This window comes from Vicia villosa, linkage group LG5, assembly GCF_029867415.1.
Source record: "Vicia villosa cultivar HV-30 ecotype Madison, WI linkage group LG5, Vvil1.0, whole genome shotgun sequence".
Taxonomy (NCBI): Eukaryota; Viridiplantae; Streptophyta; class Magnoliopsida; order Fabales; family Fabaceae; genus Vicia; species Vicia villosa.
The window spans coordinates 14,291,651-14,307,180 of NC_081184.1; the positions used below are offsets into that span (position 1 = coordinate 14,291,651).

Genomic DNA, 15,530 nt, shown 5'->3' on the forward strand with positions numbered 1-15,530 from the left:
GTGCACACTTCTCTATCAAACTCTCCCCCAAGGTAGTTCTTTAACCGTTCTCCATTAACGGTCCAACTTTCTTTACTCTTACTATCCTCGATAGTAATGGCACCGTATGGTTTGACTTCCTTAATTACGAACGGTCCTGGCCACTTAGACTTTAACTTTCCTGGGAAGAGCTTGAGCCTAGAATTGAATAGTAATACAAGGTCTCCCACCTTGAACTCTTTCTTCTTGATTCTCTTATCATGGTACCTCTTCATATATTCCTTGTACATTTTATTAGACTCATATGCTAGGTACCTGAATTCCTCAAGCTCATGGATTTGATTCTTCCTTTTCTTATAAGCCAAACTATCATCTCTATTGAAGAATCGTAATGCCCATAATGCTTTGTGCTCCACCTCCACCGGGAGGTGACATGCCTTACCATAAACCATTTGGAACGGAGATGCACCAGTCGATGCTTTGTATGCTGTCCTATAGGCCCACAAGGCATCATCTATCCTTACCGACCAGTCTTTTCGGGATTCTGACAGAGTCTTCTCTAGAATATTCTTGATTGCTCTGTTTGAGATCTCTGCTTGTCCATTGGTTTGGGGATGATAAGGTGACGCTATCTTGTGGTTGAAATGATACTTGTCCAGCACTTTTGCTACCTGCTCGTTAACAAAGTGAGATCCACCATCGCTTATAATCACTCTAGGCATGCCAAAACGTGTGAATATGTTTCGATTTAAAAATTTTAGCACAGTTTTGGCATCCGCTTTTGGTGTGGCGATGGCTTCTACCCACTTGGAGACATAATCCACTGCAACTAGAATATATTCATTAGAAAAAGAAGGAAGAAATGGCTCCATGAAATCGATGCCCCAACAATCAAAAACTTCTACTTCAATAATGGTTTGAAGTGGCATCTCATCTCGTTTACTTATCCCACCAACTCTTTGACATTTATCACAATTCTTTGCATGATGGTGGGCGTCTTTGAAAATAGTAGGCCAGAAAAACCCGGATTGGAGAACTTTTGTTGCCGTCCTCCATCCGTTGAAATGTCCACCACTAGGCGAATTATGACAGTGCCACAAGATTTGTTGGGCTTCATCTTCAGTAACACATCTTCTTAAGATGCCATCCTTACCTATCTTGAACAAATATGGGTCGTCCCACACATAGTATTTTGCATCGGCTAACAACTTTTTCTTTTTGTTCCAATCAAAGTCCTCCGGTATCATACCGGTTGCTTTATAATTAGCAAGATCGGCGAGCCAAGGTCTTATTTGGAGTTGAAAAAGTTGTTCATTCGGGAACTCATCATTTATTTCAGCTTCTTGGTTGGTGACATTTACATTGACCAAACGGGATAAATGATCTGCTACCACATTTTCTGAACCTTTTTTATCCCGGATTTCTATGTCAAATTCTTGCAAAAGAAGGACCCAACGAATGAGTCTTTGCTTCGAATCCGGTTTAGTAAGCAGATATTTAATGACCGCATGGTCTGTGTAAATCACCACCTTTGACCCAATGAGATAAGATCTAAATTTTTCAAGGGCATACACTATAGCTAACAATTCTTTTTCTGTGGTGGCATAATTGACTTGAGCATCATTTAGCACCTTACTTGCATAGTGTATGACATGAAAAAATTTTCCTTTTCGCTGGCCTAATACCGCACCTATGGCATAATCGCTAGCATCACACATAAGTTCAAAATGGTTTTTCCAATCGGGTGCTACGATCACAGGTGTGGTGGCTAGCCGTTCTTTTAGGTCATTGAAAGCTTGTACACAAGATTTATCAAAATTAAAACATGTACCTTGGTTGAGTAAATTACTCAAAGGCTTGGCAATCTTTGAAAAATCTTTTACGAATCTTCTATAGAATCCTGCATGACCTAGAAAAGCTTCTTACTCCTTTGACATTTATTGGAGGTGGGAGTTTTGAAATTACCTCCACCTTGGCTTGGTCCACTTCAAGTCCTCTTGAAGATACTTTGTGTCCGAGTACAATTCCTTCAGTTACCATGAAATGACACTTCTCTCAATTCAAAATCAAATTGGTTTCGATACATCTTCCAAGTGCCACATCCAAATTATTCAAGCGTGTATCAAAAGTTTTACCAAATACTGAGAAGTCATCCATGAATACTTCAATACTTTTTTCAATGAGGTCAGAGAATATGGCTTGCATACAACGTTGGAAAGTAGCTGGAGCATTACATAATCCAAATGGCATCCTCCTATATGCGAAAATTCCAAATGGACATGTAAAAGCTGTCTTCTCATGATCTTCTGGGTTTACCACAATCTGATTGTACCCGGAATACCCATCTAGGAAGCAATAGTAATTCTGCCCCGATAACCTCTCAAGCATTTGATCCATGAATGGTAGAGGGAAGTGATCTTTTCTCGTAGCTTTGTTGAGTCTACGATAATCGATGCACATTCTCCACCCGGTTACAATTCTTATTGGTATAAGTTCATTCTTGTCATTCTGGATTACTGTCATGCCTCCCTTCTTTGGTACAACGTGTACTGGACTGACCCATGCACTATCAGAAATTGGGTAAATCATACCTGCTTCTAGAAGTTTGATCACCTCTTTCCTTACTACCTCTTTCATTGTTGGGTTTAGTCTTCTTTGCGGTTGAGCCACCGGTTTGAATTCTTCCTCTAACATGATCTTGTGCATGCAATATGCAGGACTTATACCTTTCAGATCCGCCAATACCCATCCAATTGCAGCTTTATTCTTTTGGAGAATTTGAATGAGTCTTGCTTCTTCTTTTGTAGTCAACTTAGAACTGATAACAACTGGTTTATTTCCCTCTTCATCTAGAAAGACATACTTCAAATGAGGTGGGAGTAGCTTTAATTCTATCTTTGACTCTTTAACTCCCTTTTTTAGCTCCAAATCTTCTACCTTGTCCTCTTTCGTGATCGTGTTGCCACCTTTCTCTAGTTCTTTTAAAACAACTCAATTTCTTTTTCTTCTTCTTGAGTAAGTACATTAAAAGATTCAACAAGAGATCTCTCCAAAGGGCTAGATAGATGAATTTGGTTTGCCACTTCAACTACACTCTCTTCAGAAACATCCATGCGAAAACAGTCATTCTTGTCTTTTGGTTGCTTCATGGCATCGAAGAGATTAAAGCATACCTCTTCATCTTGAACTCTTAACTTCATTATACCATCATCAATATCGATCATCATCCGGGTTGTTTTCATGAATGGTCTTCCAAGAATGATAGGTGACTCCTTATCTTCTTCCATGTCAATCACAACGAAATCTACCGGAAACAAAAATTTGTCAACTTTTACTAACATGTCTTGTGCAACTCCACAAGGAAGAGTGGTTGATTTATCTGCTAATTGTAAAGTCATTCTTGTTGACTTCATCTCAATATTTCCCAACCGCTTCACTATTGATAGAGGAATTAAATTGATGCTTGATCCTAAATTGATCAATCCATTCCCAATATTTTGATTGCCAATTGTAACCGGCAATGAGACTCTTCCAGGATCTCTTGCCTTTTGAGGAAGGCGTGATATTATAGCACTACATTGTGCATCAAGTATAACAACTTCTTCTTCTTCCGGTCTTTTCTTCTTTGTCTAAATATCTTTCATGAATTTCGCATATTTTGGCATTTGAGCAATTGCTTCGGAGAATGGAATATTAATTTGTAGTTGTTTAAAAATTTCCATAAACCTTGGATATTGCCTTGCATTGTCCTTCTTTGATGGAGCATGGGGGTATGGCAAATGTTGACTTGGTATTACGTTGCTTGCCATCTTTTCTCTACTACTATTTCTTTTTAGCTTTTCTTTCTTTTTAACTTCTTTATTCACATTTTCTTCTTCAGCATTAGTATCAATAATTTCATATTCTTCATCTTCTCCATCATGTTTTTCAGCTTTCTCCTCCGTATCATCTTCAACATCATTCTTTTCAACTTCATTATTACTTCCTTTTTGCCCAGTCCTTGTCACCACCGCTTTGCAATGCTCTTTTGGATTCTCTTGAGTGTTGGCTGAGAATGTTGCATTTGATTGATTAGCCGCAATCTGTTTAGCCAGTTGGCCCACCTGAGTTTCCAAATTCTTTATAGCTGCCTCTTGATTCTTGTGATTTGTCATTGACATTTGTATGACCTGATTCACGGTCTCTTCCAACTTAGATTGTCCTCCTTGTTGTTGTGGCGACGGTTGAGTGTAAGGTTGAAAGGCTTGTTGTTGATATCCTTGATTATGTGGCCTTTGTTGATAACTTTGATTGTTATTCCTTGGTGGATAACCTTGTTGATACAGAGGATTCTGATATTGATTCTGCCTTTGTCCTTGATTGTTGTTCATGTAATTCACTTCTTCTTCTAACACCGGTGGACAAAATCCTGTCTGATGCTCTCCCTTGCATAACTCACACTTCGCAACTTGATAAGAATTAGATACACCATTCAGCTCCTTGAGTTGTTGTGGTAGTTTAGACATTTGTTGTGTCAAAAGTTCCACTAGCGATGTTAGTAACTTATTTTGGGCCAGCAGAGCATCACTGTTATTCAATTCTAAAATTCCGGCTTTCTTATCTCTGACAGTTCGATCATGATTCCCTTGACGATCATTCAGAGCCATTCGCTCTATTATCTGAGTAGCTTCAGCAGGTGTCTTGGACATAAGTGAACCACCAGCTGTGGCATCCAAGAGTGTCTTGTTTGTAGGTGTGAGACCATTACGGAACATGTGGATTTGATCGACTTCTGCAAAACCGTGTCCTTTGCACTTTCTCAACATAGCTTTATACCTTTCCCATGCTTCATTCAATGATTCATTACTGCCTTGAGAGAATACGGCTATTGTTGTTTTTGCTTCAAAGAATCGGTTTTGAGAGTAAAACCTTTCTAAAAATTTTTCCTCTAAGGTGTTCCAGTCGGTCATCACTGTTTCGGGTTGATCCAAGTACCAATCTTTTGCCTTAGATAACAAAGAATGTGGGAACAACCTCTTGAATAGTGTCTTTTCATCAGCTTGAGCAACACTAGTCGTACCCGCTAACTCATAGAACCGAGTAAGATGCGTGTACGGATCTTCGTGGTCCAATCCGGCGAAAGGACCTGCACAAATCAATTGTATGATACCGGTCTTCAATTCTGTCGGTCGCCCGTTGGCGGCAGTTCTAGCGAACTGTGGGTTGAGTCGTGGACTATTTGCACATGGACCAGTAGCATCCATGTTGACAACAGTAGGTTGTATAATAACTTCCTATTCCTCTTCAGCGAATAGTTCGTGAAAGAAAAGTCCTTCTTGCGACTCGTCAATTGTTTCAAGTTGTTGTGACGATGTCGCGGTTGCGTTGTCTCTTGCTCTTGCTATGTTTGCTCTTCTTCGTGTTTTGCTGTTTAACCTCCTCGCGGTCCTTTCGATCTCGGGATCAAAAAGAAGTTGATCACTTGGGACTTTGCTGCGCATACACGAATTTCTGCAAAAACTAACAAACGAGTGAAACAACCAAGTTGATAAAATAGTAAAAACTCAAAATAAAACTATTGCAATGCGTGCAATATTGACACCAATCTCCGGAAACGGCGCCAATTTGTTGAAAGTATTTGTGGGTAAATATTTTCGGTATATATCGTATCCACAGAGATTGGTTTAATATTACTGTCGTTCTATAGTTGTTTATTTTGAGTGAGAAAAAGTAGTTGAATTTGTTTTATGATTATAACTATGCTATTAAATCTAAACAATAATGTAAATGCAAATTCTGAAAGTTTGTTAACGATTAAAGAGATATGTTGAGCTTTAGGGTTCATCAACCTATTCCTATACAAGGTGTTAATTAAATCACAATTGAACAATCATTCGAATTATTATCTTCACTTATCCTCAAATATGATTCCATGCATGTCTGCAAATCAAATTAGATAAACTTTAACCGTTATGAGATTCGATCTCTCCAAATATCAATATCGGTAATAGTAATAAAGAACGATAATTATGAAAACCCAATCACAATTCCATCTCTGCAAATTGGGATTGAATCAATATAGTAACCTAGGGCAAAAGTTAGAATCTTTTCTTTCGATCAAAGACTCCACAATGATTTAATATAAAAACAAGGTTTCTTATTGATAATAAATTCAAACAATTGTTCATAGGAATTAATCAATGGTATTGTATATTCATAGGATAATTACTACCTTAAACTCAACAAGAGGAATTTAGCTCTCCATAGATATGAAGAACACACAAGAATTTATGGAGGGATTCATCTTCTTCAAGGGAATATCTTCAATTGGCAAAGAATCCACCTTCAATTGTTGTTCTCTGTTTTGGAATCAGAATGCTCTCCTAATTTCGCTCACAAAAAGTCAGTCCTTTACTTTGAAGACTCGGGCTTCTATTTATAATTTTTTGGGCCAGAAACGTCGCGTCCGCGGCGCGGCGCGGTCACAAACAGAGAGTTTGGCGCGGCGCTGTCTTGGACTCCCGCGGCGCGCCCTTGCTAAAACTTCTTCTTTTTGCTTTGCCCTTAACACTTCAGCTTTCTTTCCTCTTCATGTTCTTATAAAACTCCTTTTCAGCTCCAAACCTGCATCAATAGTACCCATAAGTGATTCGATTTGCTTCACAAATGAACTAAACTTATTCAGTTCAATTCTTATTAAAAACCTATGGATCTATCACAATTTGCATTAGTTTAGAACAAAATTTACTTGTATTAACACATGAATTTACCATTAATTCACTCCTAACAGTAACCCACTTACTATAGTTCTAGTAAGTCATCGCAGTTGGTATACCCACTCACTATCATAGTTTCAGTAAGTTTATCGTAGATGGTATGACCCACTTACTATAGCTCTAGTAAGTCTTCGCAGTTGGTCGTACCTACTTACTATCGTAGTTTCTGTAACCCCAAAAGGATCACTTGCTATAGTTCTAGCAAGCTCACCTGCACCAATAGGAGTCACTTGCCCTGGCTCGGACAAGCTTACCTGCACCAATAGGAGTCACTTGCCCTGATTCGGACAAGCTTACCTGTACCAATAGGAGTCACTTGCCCTGGTTCGGACAAGCTTACCTGCACCAATAGGAGTCACTCGCCCTTGTTCGGACAAGCTTACCTGCACCAATAGGAGTCACTTGCCCTGGTTCAGACAAGCTTACCTGCACCAATAGGAGTCACTCGCCCTTGTTCGGACAAGCTTACCTGCACCAATAGGAGTCACTTGTCCTGATTCAGACAAGCTTATCTGCACCAATAAGAGTCACTCGCCCTGGTTCGGACAAGCTTACCTGCACCAATAGGAGTCACTTGCCCTAGTTCAGACAAGTTTACCTGCACCAATAGGAGTCACTTGCCCTGGTTCAGACAAGTTTACCTGCACCAATAGGAGTCACTTGCCTTGGTTCGGACAAGTTTACCTGCATAAAAAGAATCGTTTGCTATGGTTCTAGCACGTTTGCCTGCATGAAAAAGATTCACCTGCTTGGAGACTCACGACTCGAGGGTCGGAGAAAATAGTATTTCAAATATTCACGACTCGAGGGACGGAAAGGAAACGATATGTTTAGAAACTCACGACTCGAGGGACGGAAAGGAAACGATATGTTTAGAAACTCACGACTCGAGGGTCGGACATTCACGACTCGAGGGTCGGAAAACAAACCAATCACAACACGGGGGTTGGAAACTTACGACTCGAGGGTCGGAAAACAAACCAATCACAACACGAGGGTTGGAAACTCACGACTCGAGGGTCGGACATTGGGCTTATGTAGTATGTGAATGCATATGCTAATGCGTATGTATGTATGCTGATGCGATCCCAAGATTTTATCTTCTTACACCCATTGAACCTGTTTAACCCATGTTTGCCCCTATACGCTATGCTTATGCCAGCTTAGTAATGTTTATGTATGTGGATAATGCTTATGCTTATGTATATGTTGATTGATGTAACGAGTGGAACGAAATAATGTCTTCTATAAGACTACCTGAAAAGGTTTATGGAATGGATATGAAAATCTGTCTTAAAGAAGACTACCTGAAGAGGTTCTTAGAAAGGATAAAATTTGTCTTAAAGAAGACTACCTGAAACGGTTTTTTTTAACAAAGGATAAGGAATGTCTTAAAGAAGACTACCTGGAAAGGCTGAAAGATGTCTTAAAAAGACTACCTAAAAAGGTTCTTGGAAATGACAATGAATGTCTTAGAAAAGACTACCTAGAAAGGTTCTTAGAAAAAGAATGTCTTAAAGAAGACCACCTGGAGAGGTTCCTGGAAAGGATGACAATTTGTCTTAGATAAGACTGCCTGAAGAGGTTCCTAGAAAGGATCGTAAGAATTATCCTAAAGAAGACTACCTAAAAAAGGTGTGGTGTAATGTATCAACCAATGTATGTAATGCATGATTTATATGTATTTGCCTGATGCTCCAATGATAGGTTGTTGATAACCAAAGCATATATAGCTCGCTGGAGTTGTAGCTTTGTTTGATAAGGTGGGGTGTGATGCTAGCGCGACTTCCCAATCCCTGTTTTTTTTTATTTTTGAAGATCGTAGTTAGGAGAAAGATTTGTCGGATGTTGTAAAGTGTGAGAACGCCTTTTCCTTTTGTTGTGCGCCTTGCCCCGGTTTGACCCTTTGAATTACTCCACGCCTTTGAATTTTCAAAGTCCTCCATGTCTTTCACCTTTTGCAATTCGCATCTTTAACCTTTTCGAGGTTCTCCACACCTTTAACCTTTGGAGATTCTCCACACCTTATGGATTTGATATCCAATGCCCCAATGTTTAGTGGAAAAAGGTGCCTATGATTTCCAAGCCATGAAGGAAGTGCCCCGAGAAATAACCTCGTCGTATGTTTCGACGTTTAGATTGAAGGGTATGCCCTTGATCTCCAGGGTATGGAGGGTTATCCATAGTGTTCCATCCTTTTAGTTTAGATTCCTCCCACATTTGACATGCCCCTGATTGTTATTGCTTCGAGATGTGACCCAGGTCGATTGAACCTTAGGATGAATGCCCCTAGTTAATAGGATCTTTGATTGCATGTCCCTGTAATCCCTGAAATTTTGCCCATGTTTAGGAGAACCCTCTGGATGTGGTTCCCCCATTCAAGAGTCTTTATTAGAAATGATCGCCTTTGATTAAACCAATTTCGAGATCTCCTTGATGCTAAGTGTATATTCGTAGATGACGTTTGTATCCTTCGAGAAGTAATTCTAACGGAATGCGTACGTTAGTTTTGGAATCGAAGTTCGTTGTAAATTAGGACTGGATGATTAGAAATGAATGTTTAAAGAAGCGTAGTGATTAGAAATAGTTTTAACAAACCTAGGAGTCAGTATAACAAAATCCTGCTTAATATGCTTTCGTAGTTAACCTTGTCTCAATTAGGACTTTTGAATGTTGTAACTTGGCCTTGGTTCATGGTTTAAGAAACAATGGATATAAGGCTCAAAATTTATTTAGCCCACCCCTTTCTCCTTGATTTTCTTCAAATCCTAAAAATTCGCTTAATCCAATGAATGTGCTTTGTTTGCAAGAGAATCGTTTCAGTTTTGATGTTGAGCAGAAGCCTTAGTAGAGATCCAAGCACCGATGAAAAATGTTGTACAGATCCAAGCATTGATAGAGTCTCCATTTTAGGGTCAAATCTTGCTGTCAAACTAATCAGAATTTTGTCAAAAATTCTGCGATCTTCTATCGTATCACCATGCGACTTCATCTAATTCACCAACTCGGAGAGTCTGTTGAAGTGCTCCTTCAGGCTCTCGTTCTCCTTCATCCTTTCATTTTCATAATCTCTCTTAAGAGATTGAAGCTTCACCGTTTGCACCTTTAAGTCTCCTTTGAACTCTTGTTGTAGGATACTCCAGGCTTCTTTCGATGTTTTAGCTCTCATAATCCTTGGGAAGATGGATAGAGAGACCCCTCTTTGAATCATCCCGAGAACTCCAGCATCTGTGATCTTCTTCTTCTTCAACTCTTCAAGCCGTTGGCTTGATTCTTCAGCTTTTTCTTTTGATTTTTCAGCCTCCGTTGGTGCTGGTTCTTCATATCCGGTTTTGACATACTCTAGAACATCCAAAGATGTGAATAGAGTCTCCGTTTTAATAGCCCAAAAATCATAGTTCTCTCATTCAAATAGAGGAACTTTGACATTGATGTAAGTTGCGGAAGGGTTGTTTGTAAAAGCCATAACTTTTGTTGTTTTTGCTGCAGCTGCAAGGATCTGCAGCTCTGATACCACTCTGTTGGCGGTATTCTAGAGGTGGTATGTGATAAATTATGGTGTTGCAGTATTCTGCAGAGGAAAACTGGATTTAGTCACTTTTTGCACTATACTTCCACTGGTGGAAGATATGCTTTAAAACTGCACAGGACACTTTTCTCACTATACTTCCACTGGTGGAAGATATGCTTTAAAGCTGCTATTTTATTGAATTCACCACCAACTGCTATATCTTTCTTAGCATTACAAAGTTTTTATATAGGCTTGAATCAAAATTGACATAGAATACAATAGGATGATAATTAAGATGAGGACTCTTGGTTCTCTCAATCTTAATGTTACAACTCTAACATAACTCTAAATAAAGACAATAATTAGAATTTGATGGTTGCAATTCTATCATAATTCTTACTAAAGCCAGTGGTGGTTACAACACATTAATTTTAACACTCCCCCTTAATGTGTTGCTCTTTAACTCTCATTGCTTCTCTAAGTTGTTGAAATCTTCCTCTTGGTAGTGCTGTAGTAAAAATGTCTGCAAGTTGCTCTTGTGAACTGCAGAACACTAACTGCACATCGCCATCTTCGATCACACTTTGAATGAAGTGGTGCTTTATATTAATATGTCTTATTCGACTGTGGAAAACAGGATTCTTCGCCATGGCTATTGCTGATTTATTGTCACAGTGAAGCAGCAGACTTTCTTCTTGCTTTTCTCCGATATCTTCAAGTATTCTTCTCAACCACAATGATTGTTGTGTAGCCAAACCAGCTGCCAAATATTCTGCTTCAGCTGAAGATTGCGCTACAGTGTCTTGTTTCTTCGAACACCAAGAAATTACTCCTGAACCTAGGCTGAACACATAACCAGAAGTGTTTTTCATGTCATCAACACTTCCAACCCAATCACTGTCACAGTAGCCTTTAATTTTGAGTTTAAAACTCTTTTTAAACCTAATTCCATGCTCCATGGTTCCCATGACATACCTTAGAACTCTTTTTGCTGCTCCAAGGTGCAAGTGACTCGGTTTACTCATGAACCTTGAGAGCAAACTAGCAGCAAACATTAAATCGGGTCGTGTAGCTGTTAGATAAAACAAAATCCCAACCAAACTTCTATACATGCTTGCATCTACTAATCTTCCACCATCTTCCTTCTTTAATTTTTCATTCACCACTAAAGGAATATCAACAGGTTTGCAGCCATTCATACCAAACTTTTTCAAAATATTTTCAGCATATCTCCTTTGACAAATAAAAACTCCATATTCATCTTGGTGAACCTCAATACCAAAAAAATGATGCAGCAAGCCAAGATCACTCATCTCATATATTTTCATCATTTCTATTTTAAAATTTTCAACCATTTTCTTGTTGTTACCCGTATACACCAAATCATCAACATAAAGGGCAACAAGAAGGATATCATATATCTTTACCTTGATGCTTCATATACAAGGTATGCTCACTCTGACTTCTTTGAAATCCTTGTTGAATGAAGTAGCTGTCAATTTCACTATACCATGCTCTAGGGGCTTGTTTCAACCCATAGAGAGCTTTCTTCAACTTGTCCAGTGGCTGGGTCATTTCTTTGGGAGCTTATTGATAGTGGTACGATACTTACTGTCCTCCAAATTCAAGTAATTAGTTTTTTACAAAAACACTTTATTCTTAAATGACAAACTAAATTTCAATTATTATTTTTTTTTAAAAACACTTCAATCTTTCTTAAAATGAAATTATTAGTTTTTTTAAAAAAAACTTCAATCTTTCTTAAAATGAAATGACTAACCGAGTTATTTATACCTTAGTACAACCTTATTCTATTGGTTTACAATGAATTCCTCTATAATTTTTTTTTTTTGACAATTATCATTTATTAAATTTTAATTATAAAATAATTTTCATATAATCAATTAAAATTTATAATTAAATTTTAAATCAAATTTTATCCTCGATAATTATTTATTGTAACTCTTGTAATTTTATTTTAATTTATTTTAGTATAAATTTTAGAAATTATTTATATATTATAATTTAATATTTAAAAGTTCATCATACAATTAGCTCATTTATTATCATAATGTTATGATGAAATCAAATTCATTTTCAATTGTATTTTGATTTATAATTTTTCTGATCATATAAATAAACTTTTTACTAATTAAGCTTCGAAATTGGAGCAATTAAAGCATTTACAAGATTCTCATTCTTAATTCAATTAATTATATTTTGATTTTGAATTCTTTAATGATTTGCATATAACTTTTTATGGTTAAAAACAACTAAGACTTTATATTTTTGATATTGTCTCCGAGATTCTTTTTATTTTTGTGGGTAGTAAAACATCATTTTTTTTGTTAAGGGTCATTTTTTTGTTTGTCCTGGGCCTCTAAAAAGTCGGGACCGACCCTGATAGGAGGTCTTTTAAAAAAAGATAATTGAGAAGAAAAAAAAAAGAGTTGTTTAATTTTTAAGATTTTGTTTGATTAGAATGATAAATATCATCCATCCTTCATTTTTCTTTGAAATAATCCGCTAAAAGGGAAAAAAAAACTGCTCCATATATAATCACTTTGTGAATATTTCGTAATGAGAGAGAAAGTGCTCTGTTCTCTCTCCTAACTGTTTGTATCTTTGCAACCTCCGTTTCTTCGTGGTTTCTTTAGCTCGCTTTTTCTGGGGATCTTTGTTGTTATGGGTTCGGAATGGCAGGTTGTGAGGAGAAGGGGCCTTAGAAATCAAGTTAACTTCTGGGAGGTTTTTCCGAAGAATGGAAGGAAGATTGGAAGTGTGAAGCAAAATCTCTCGTCGGTTTACTTCTCTGAATTTCCAGATTCATCGTCTGCTGAAGACATCTTTGGCTTGTTTGGGTGCATTGGGAACATAGTTGAAGTGGTGATTTCTCCTAGGCGTAACAAGTACGGAAAAAGGTTTGGTTTTGCTAGGTTTGTGGAGGTGGAGGATTTGCAGAGATTGGCGATTAAGCTGGACAATGTCATGATTGAGGGGAAGAAAATACATGCAAACCCGCCCAGATTTGAACGCGGAGGTGGTTTTGAGGGTATAGGCAACAAGGGAGATGTGGTGAAGAAAGCTGTTTTTCATCAGAAGGGGGGCATGTTCAGGAGTGAGGCTGTGAGAACAGGTGGTTTGGTTCAGAGAAGTTCTGGTTGTAAATCTTTTGCCGAAGCGGTAGCTAACAATGGTGGCTATTCCTCTTCGGTTCCGGCTCCTCGTTTGGTGTTTTCGACGAAAGAGGATATGGTCTCAAGGTTTAAGAAGGCTTTTACAGGGGAAGTTATACACTTTGGATCTACCTATAATATGCAATCTACCTTTGAATTGGAAGGATATTTTCAAATCAAGGTATCTCCTTTGGGCCCTAATCTATGTTTGTTAGAAGGAGTGGAGGATGGTGAGATTGAGGACTTGATAAATGGCGGATCCAGTTGGTGGAAACAATGGTTTTCTTCAATAAGGCCATGGAAGGAGTCTGATATAGATAGGGAGATGGCTTTGTGGATCCGAGTACAGGGTATTCCGTGCCACGCTATGAACTATGATTTCTTTGAACTAGTGGGTAACTCTATTGGCTCTTTCATTTGTTCCGATGCTGTCTCTGAGATCCGTCTGGATGTGGTGAGGATCATGGAAGACAATCCAGGCTATTTCAAAAGAGAAGGAGAGAAGGGGAAGAATGCTCAGGTGGTTTGCTCTTCAAGTTCGGATGAGTGTTGGTCGGGAGAAGAGAGCAACGCAGGTGAAGAAGACTGCAGCGCCGGAGAAGATTGCAGTGCCGGTGTTGATTTGCCAGCAGAGTTATCTGGATCGGGGAGGTCGAAGGAAAATGACGAAGATGAACCGTTGGAAGATGGCGAAGTGGGCCAGATGCTTTATCCTCTGGTTAAAAACAATCCCTTTATCCTTCAGTCAGTTTCTCTTGAGAATTGTGAGGGACGTTTTGACAATGCAGTGGAAAATAGTAAACTTTTGACGTGTAACGATGGTAGTGGGGGAAGTTCAGCAGACCCTATATCCGCTTTTTCAGCCTCTATAGAGTCCAATGTGCCTAGTACGGAAGAGGTATTATATGCTAGCAGGTTAGGCCTCAGATCTTGTAGAAGGAAGAAGTTGAAAAGTGTAAAATTTAAAAAGTTTTCTGAACTGGTGGGGCCCTCATATAATAAAAAAGTCAAAATTAAAAATAGGAATAAAGAGGAGGATTCTGGAGGTAATCCGAATAATGCTGTTTCCAGTAGTAGTTCAAAGGGGTTTCAAGGAGGAGATAGTAATGGGAGCATTTTTTATGGCTGCCAGTCTGAGAATTCAAATATTTTGAGGAGTAATTTTAGGATTCAGAATTTCTTGAATTCATACACAGGGGATAAATTACTCTTGGCTATTTCCAATCTGGGTGTGGTGGTGGAGGAAACAAAGTTGGATTATAAAAAAAAGTTAGAGGAAATGGAGTTAAAGGATAGAATTAGAAAAGAAGGAGGGAAGGTGTCTAATTTCAAGTTTTGATGATTGTAGGTTCGTTGAATATTAGAGGGGGAGGTAGTAGAATAAAGAGGAGAAGAATTAGTCACATTATTAATAAGGGATTGGCGGATGTCTTTCTTATTCAAGAAACTAAGTTGAGTTCGGTCTCCGATTTATTGGCTAGGAGTTTTTGGAGGTTTGAAGACATAGGCTTTTCTTTCTCGAGTTCTATCGGCTTGTCGGGCGGTCTTCTTATTCTTTGGAAAGAAAGTAGTGTGAAGGTTTTATGTAGCTTCCAAGGAGTGGGTTATTTGGGAGTCAAACTAAAGTGGCATGATTCGGTTTACTATGTGTTCAATGTCTATTCTTCTTGTTCTTTGGAAGCAAAGAGAGTTCTTTGGCGGGAGCTTTTGAGGTTAAAGAATAAGTTTGTGGACGGTGAATGGTTGATTGGAGGGGATTTCAACGCGGTAAAGAATCGGGAGGAAAGAGTTGGGAGGTCTATGGTGGGTAGTAATTCCGAATGGAGGGAGTTCTCTAGATTCATTGATGATAGCGGTCTTGTGGATGTGCCTTCTAAAGGTAAGAAGTTCTCTTGGTTTAGTGGTGATGGCAAATCTAAAAGTAGAATAGATAGATTTTTGGTGGCGGATAATATTATTCGAGATTGGGGTGTGGTGGGGCAATTTATCGGAATGAGAGACATCTCGGATCATTGTCCTATTTGGTTGGTGTTAGATCGAGCTAATTGGGGTCCTAAAATTTTTTGTTGCAACAAGGAGTGGTTCTCTAACAAGGACTTTCTTCCTTTT

The 15,530-nt window shown here is 38.5% G+C and overlaps 2 protein-coding genes across 2 annotated transcripts; one reads left to right on the forward strand and one right to left on the reverse strand.

Annotated features, from left to right (window-relative positions):
* Positions 1-2,034: 2,034 nt before the first annotated feature.
* Positions 2,035-4,625, reverse strand: LOC131604259 (uncharacterized). The gene is made up of 6 exons (XM_058876709.1): positions 4,418-4,625; positions 3,706-3,928; positions 3,315-3,552; positions 3,003-3,173; positions 2,321-2,841; positions 2,035-2,233 (listed from the first exon to the last, which is right to left on the reverse strand). Exons 1-6 carry the CDS (start codon positions 4,623-4,625, stop codon positions 2,035-2,037), a joined length of 1,560 nt encoding a protein of 519 aa, XP_058732692.1.
* Positions 4,626-12,930: 8,305 nt separating this feature from the next.
* Positions 12,931-14,760, forward strand: LOC131604260 (uncharacterized). The gene has a single exon (XM_058876711.1). The coding sequence runs from the start codon at positions 12,931-12,933 to the stop codon at positions 14,758-14,760; it is 1,830 nt and encodes a 609-aa protein (XP_058732694.1).
* Positions 14,761-15,530: the final 770 nt, after the last annotated feature.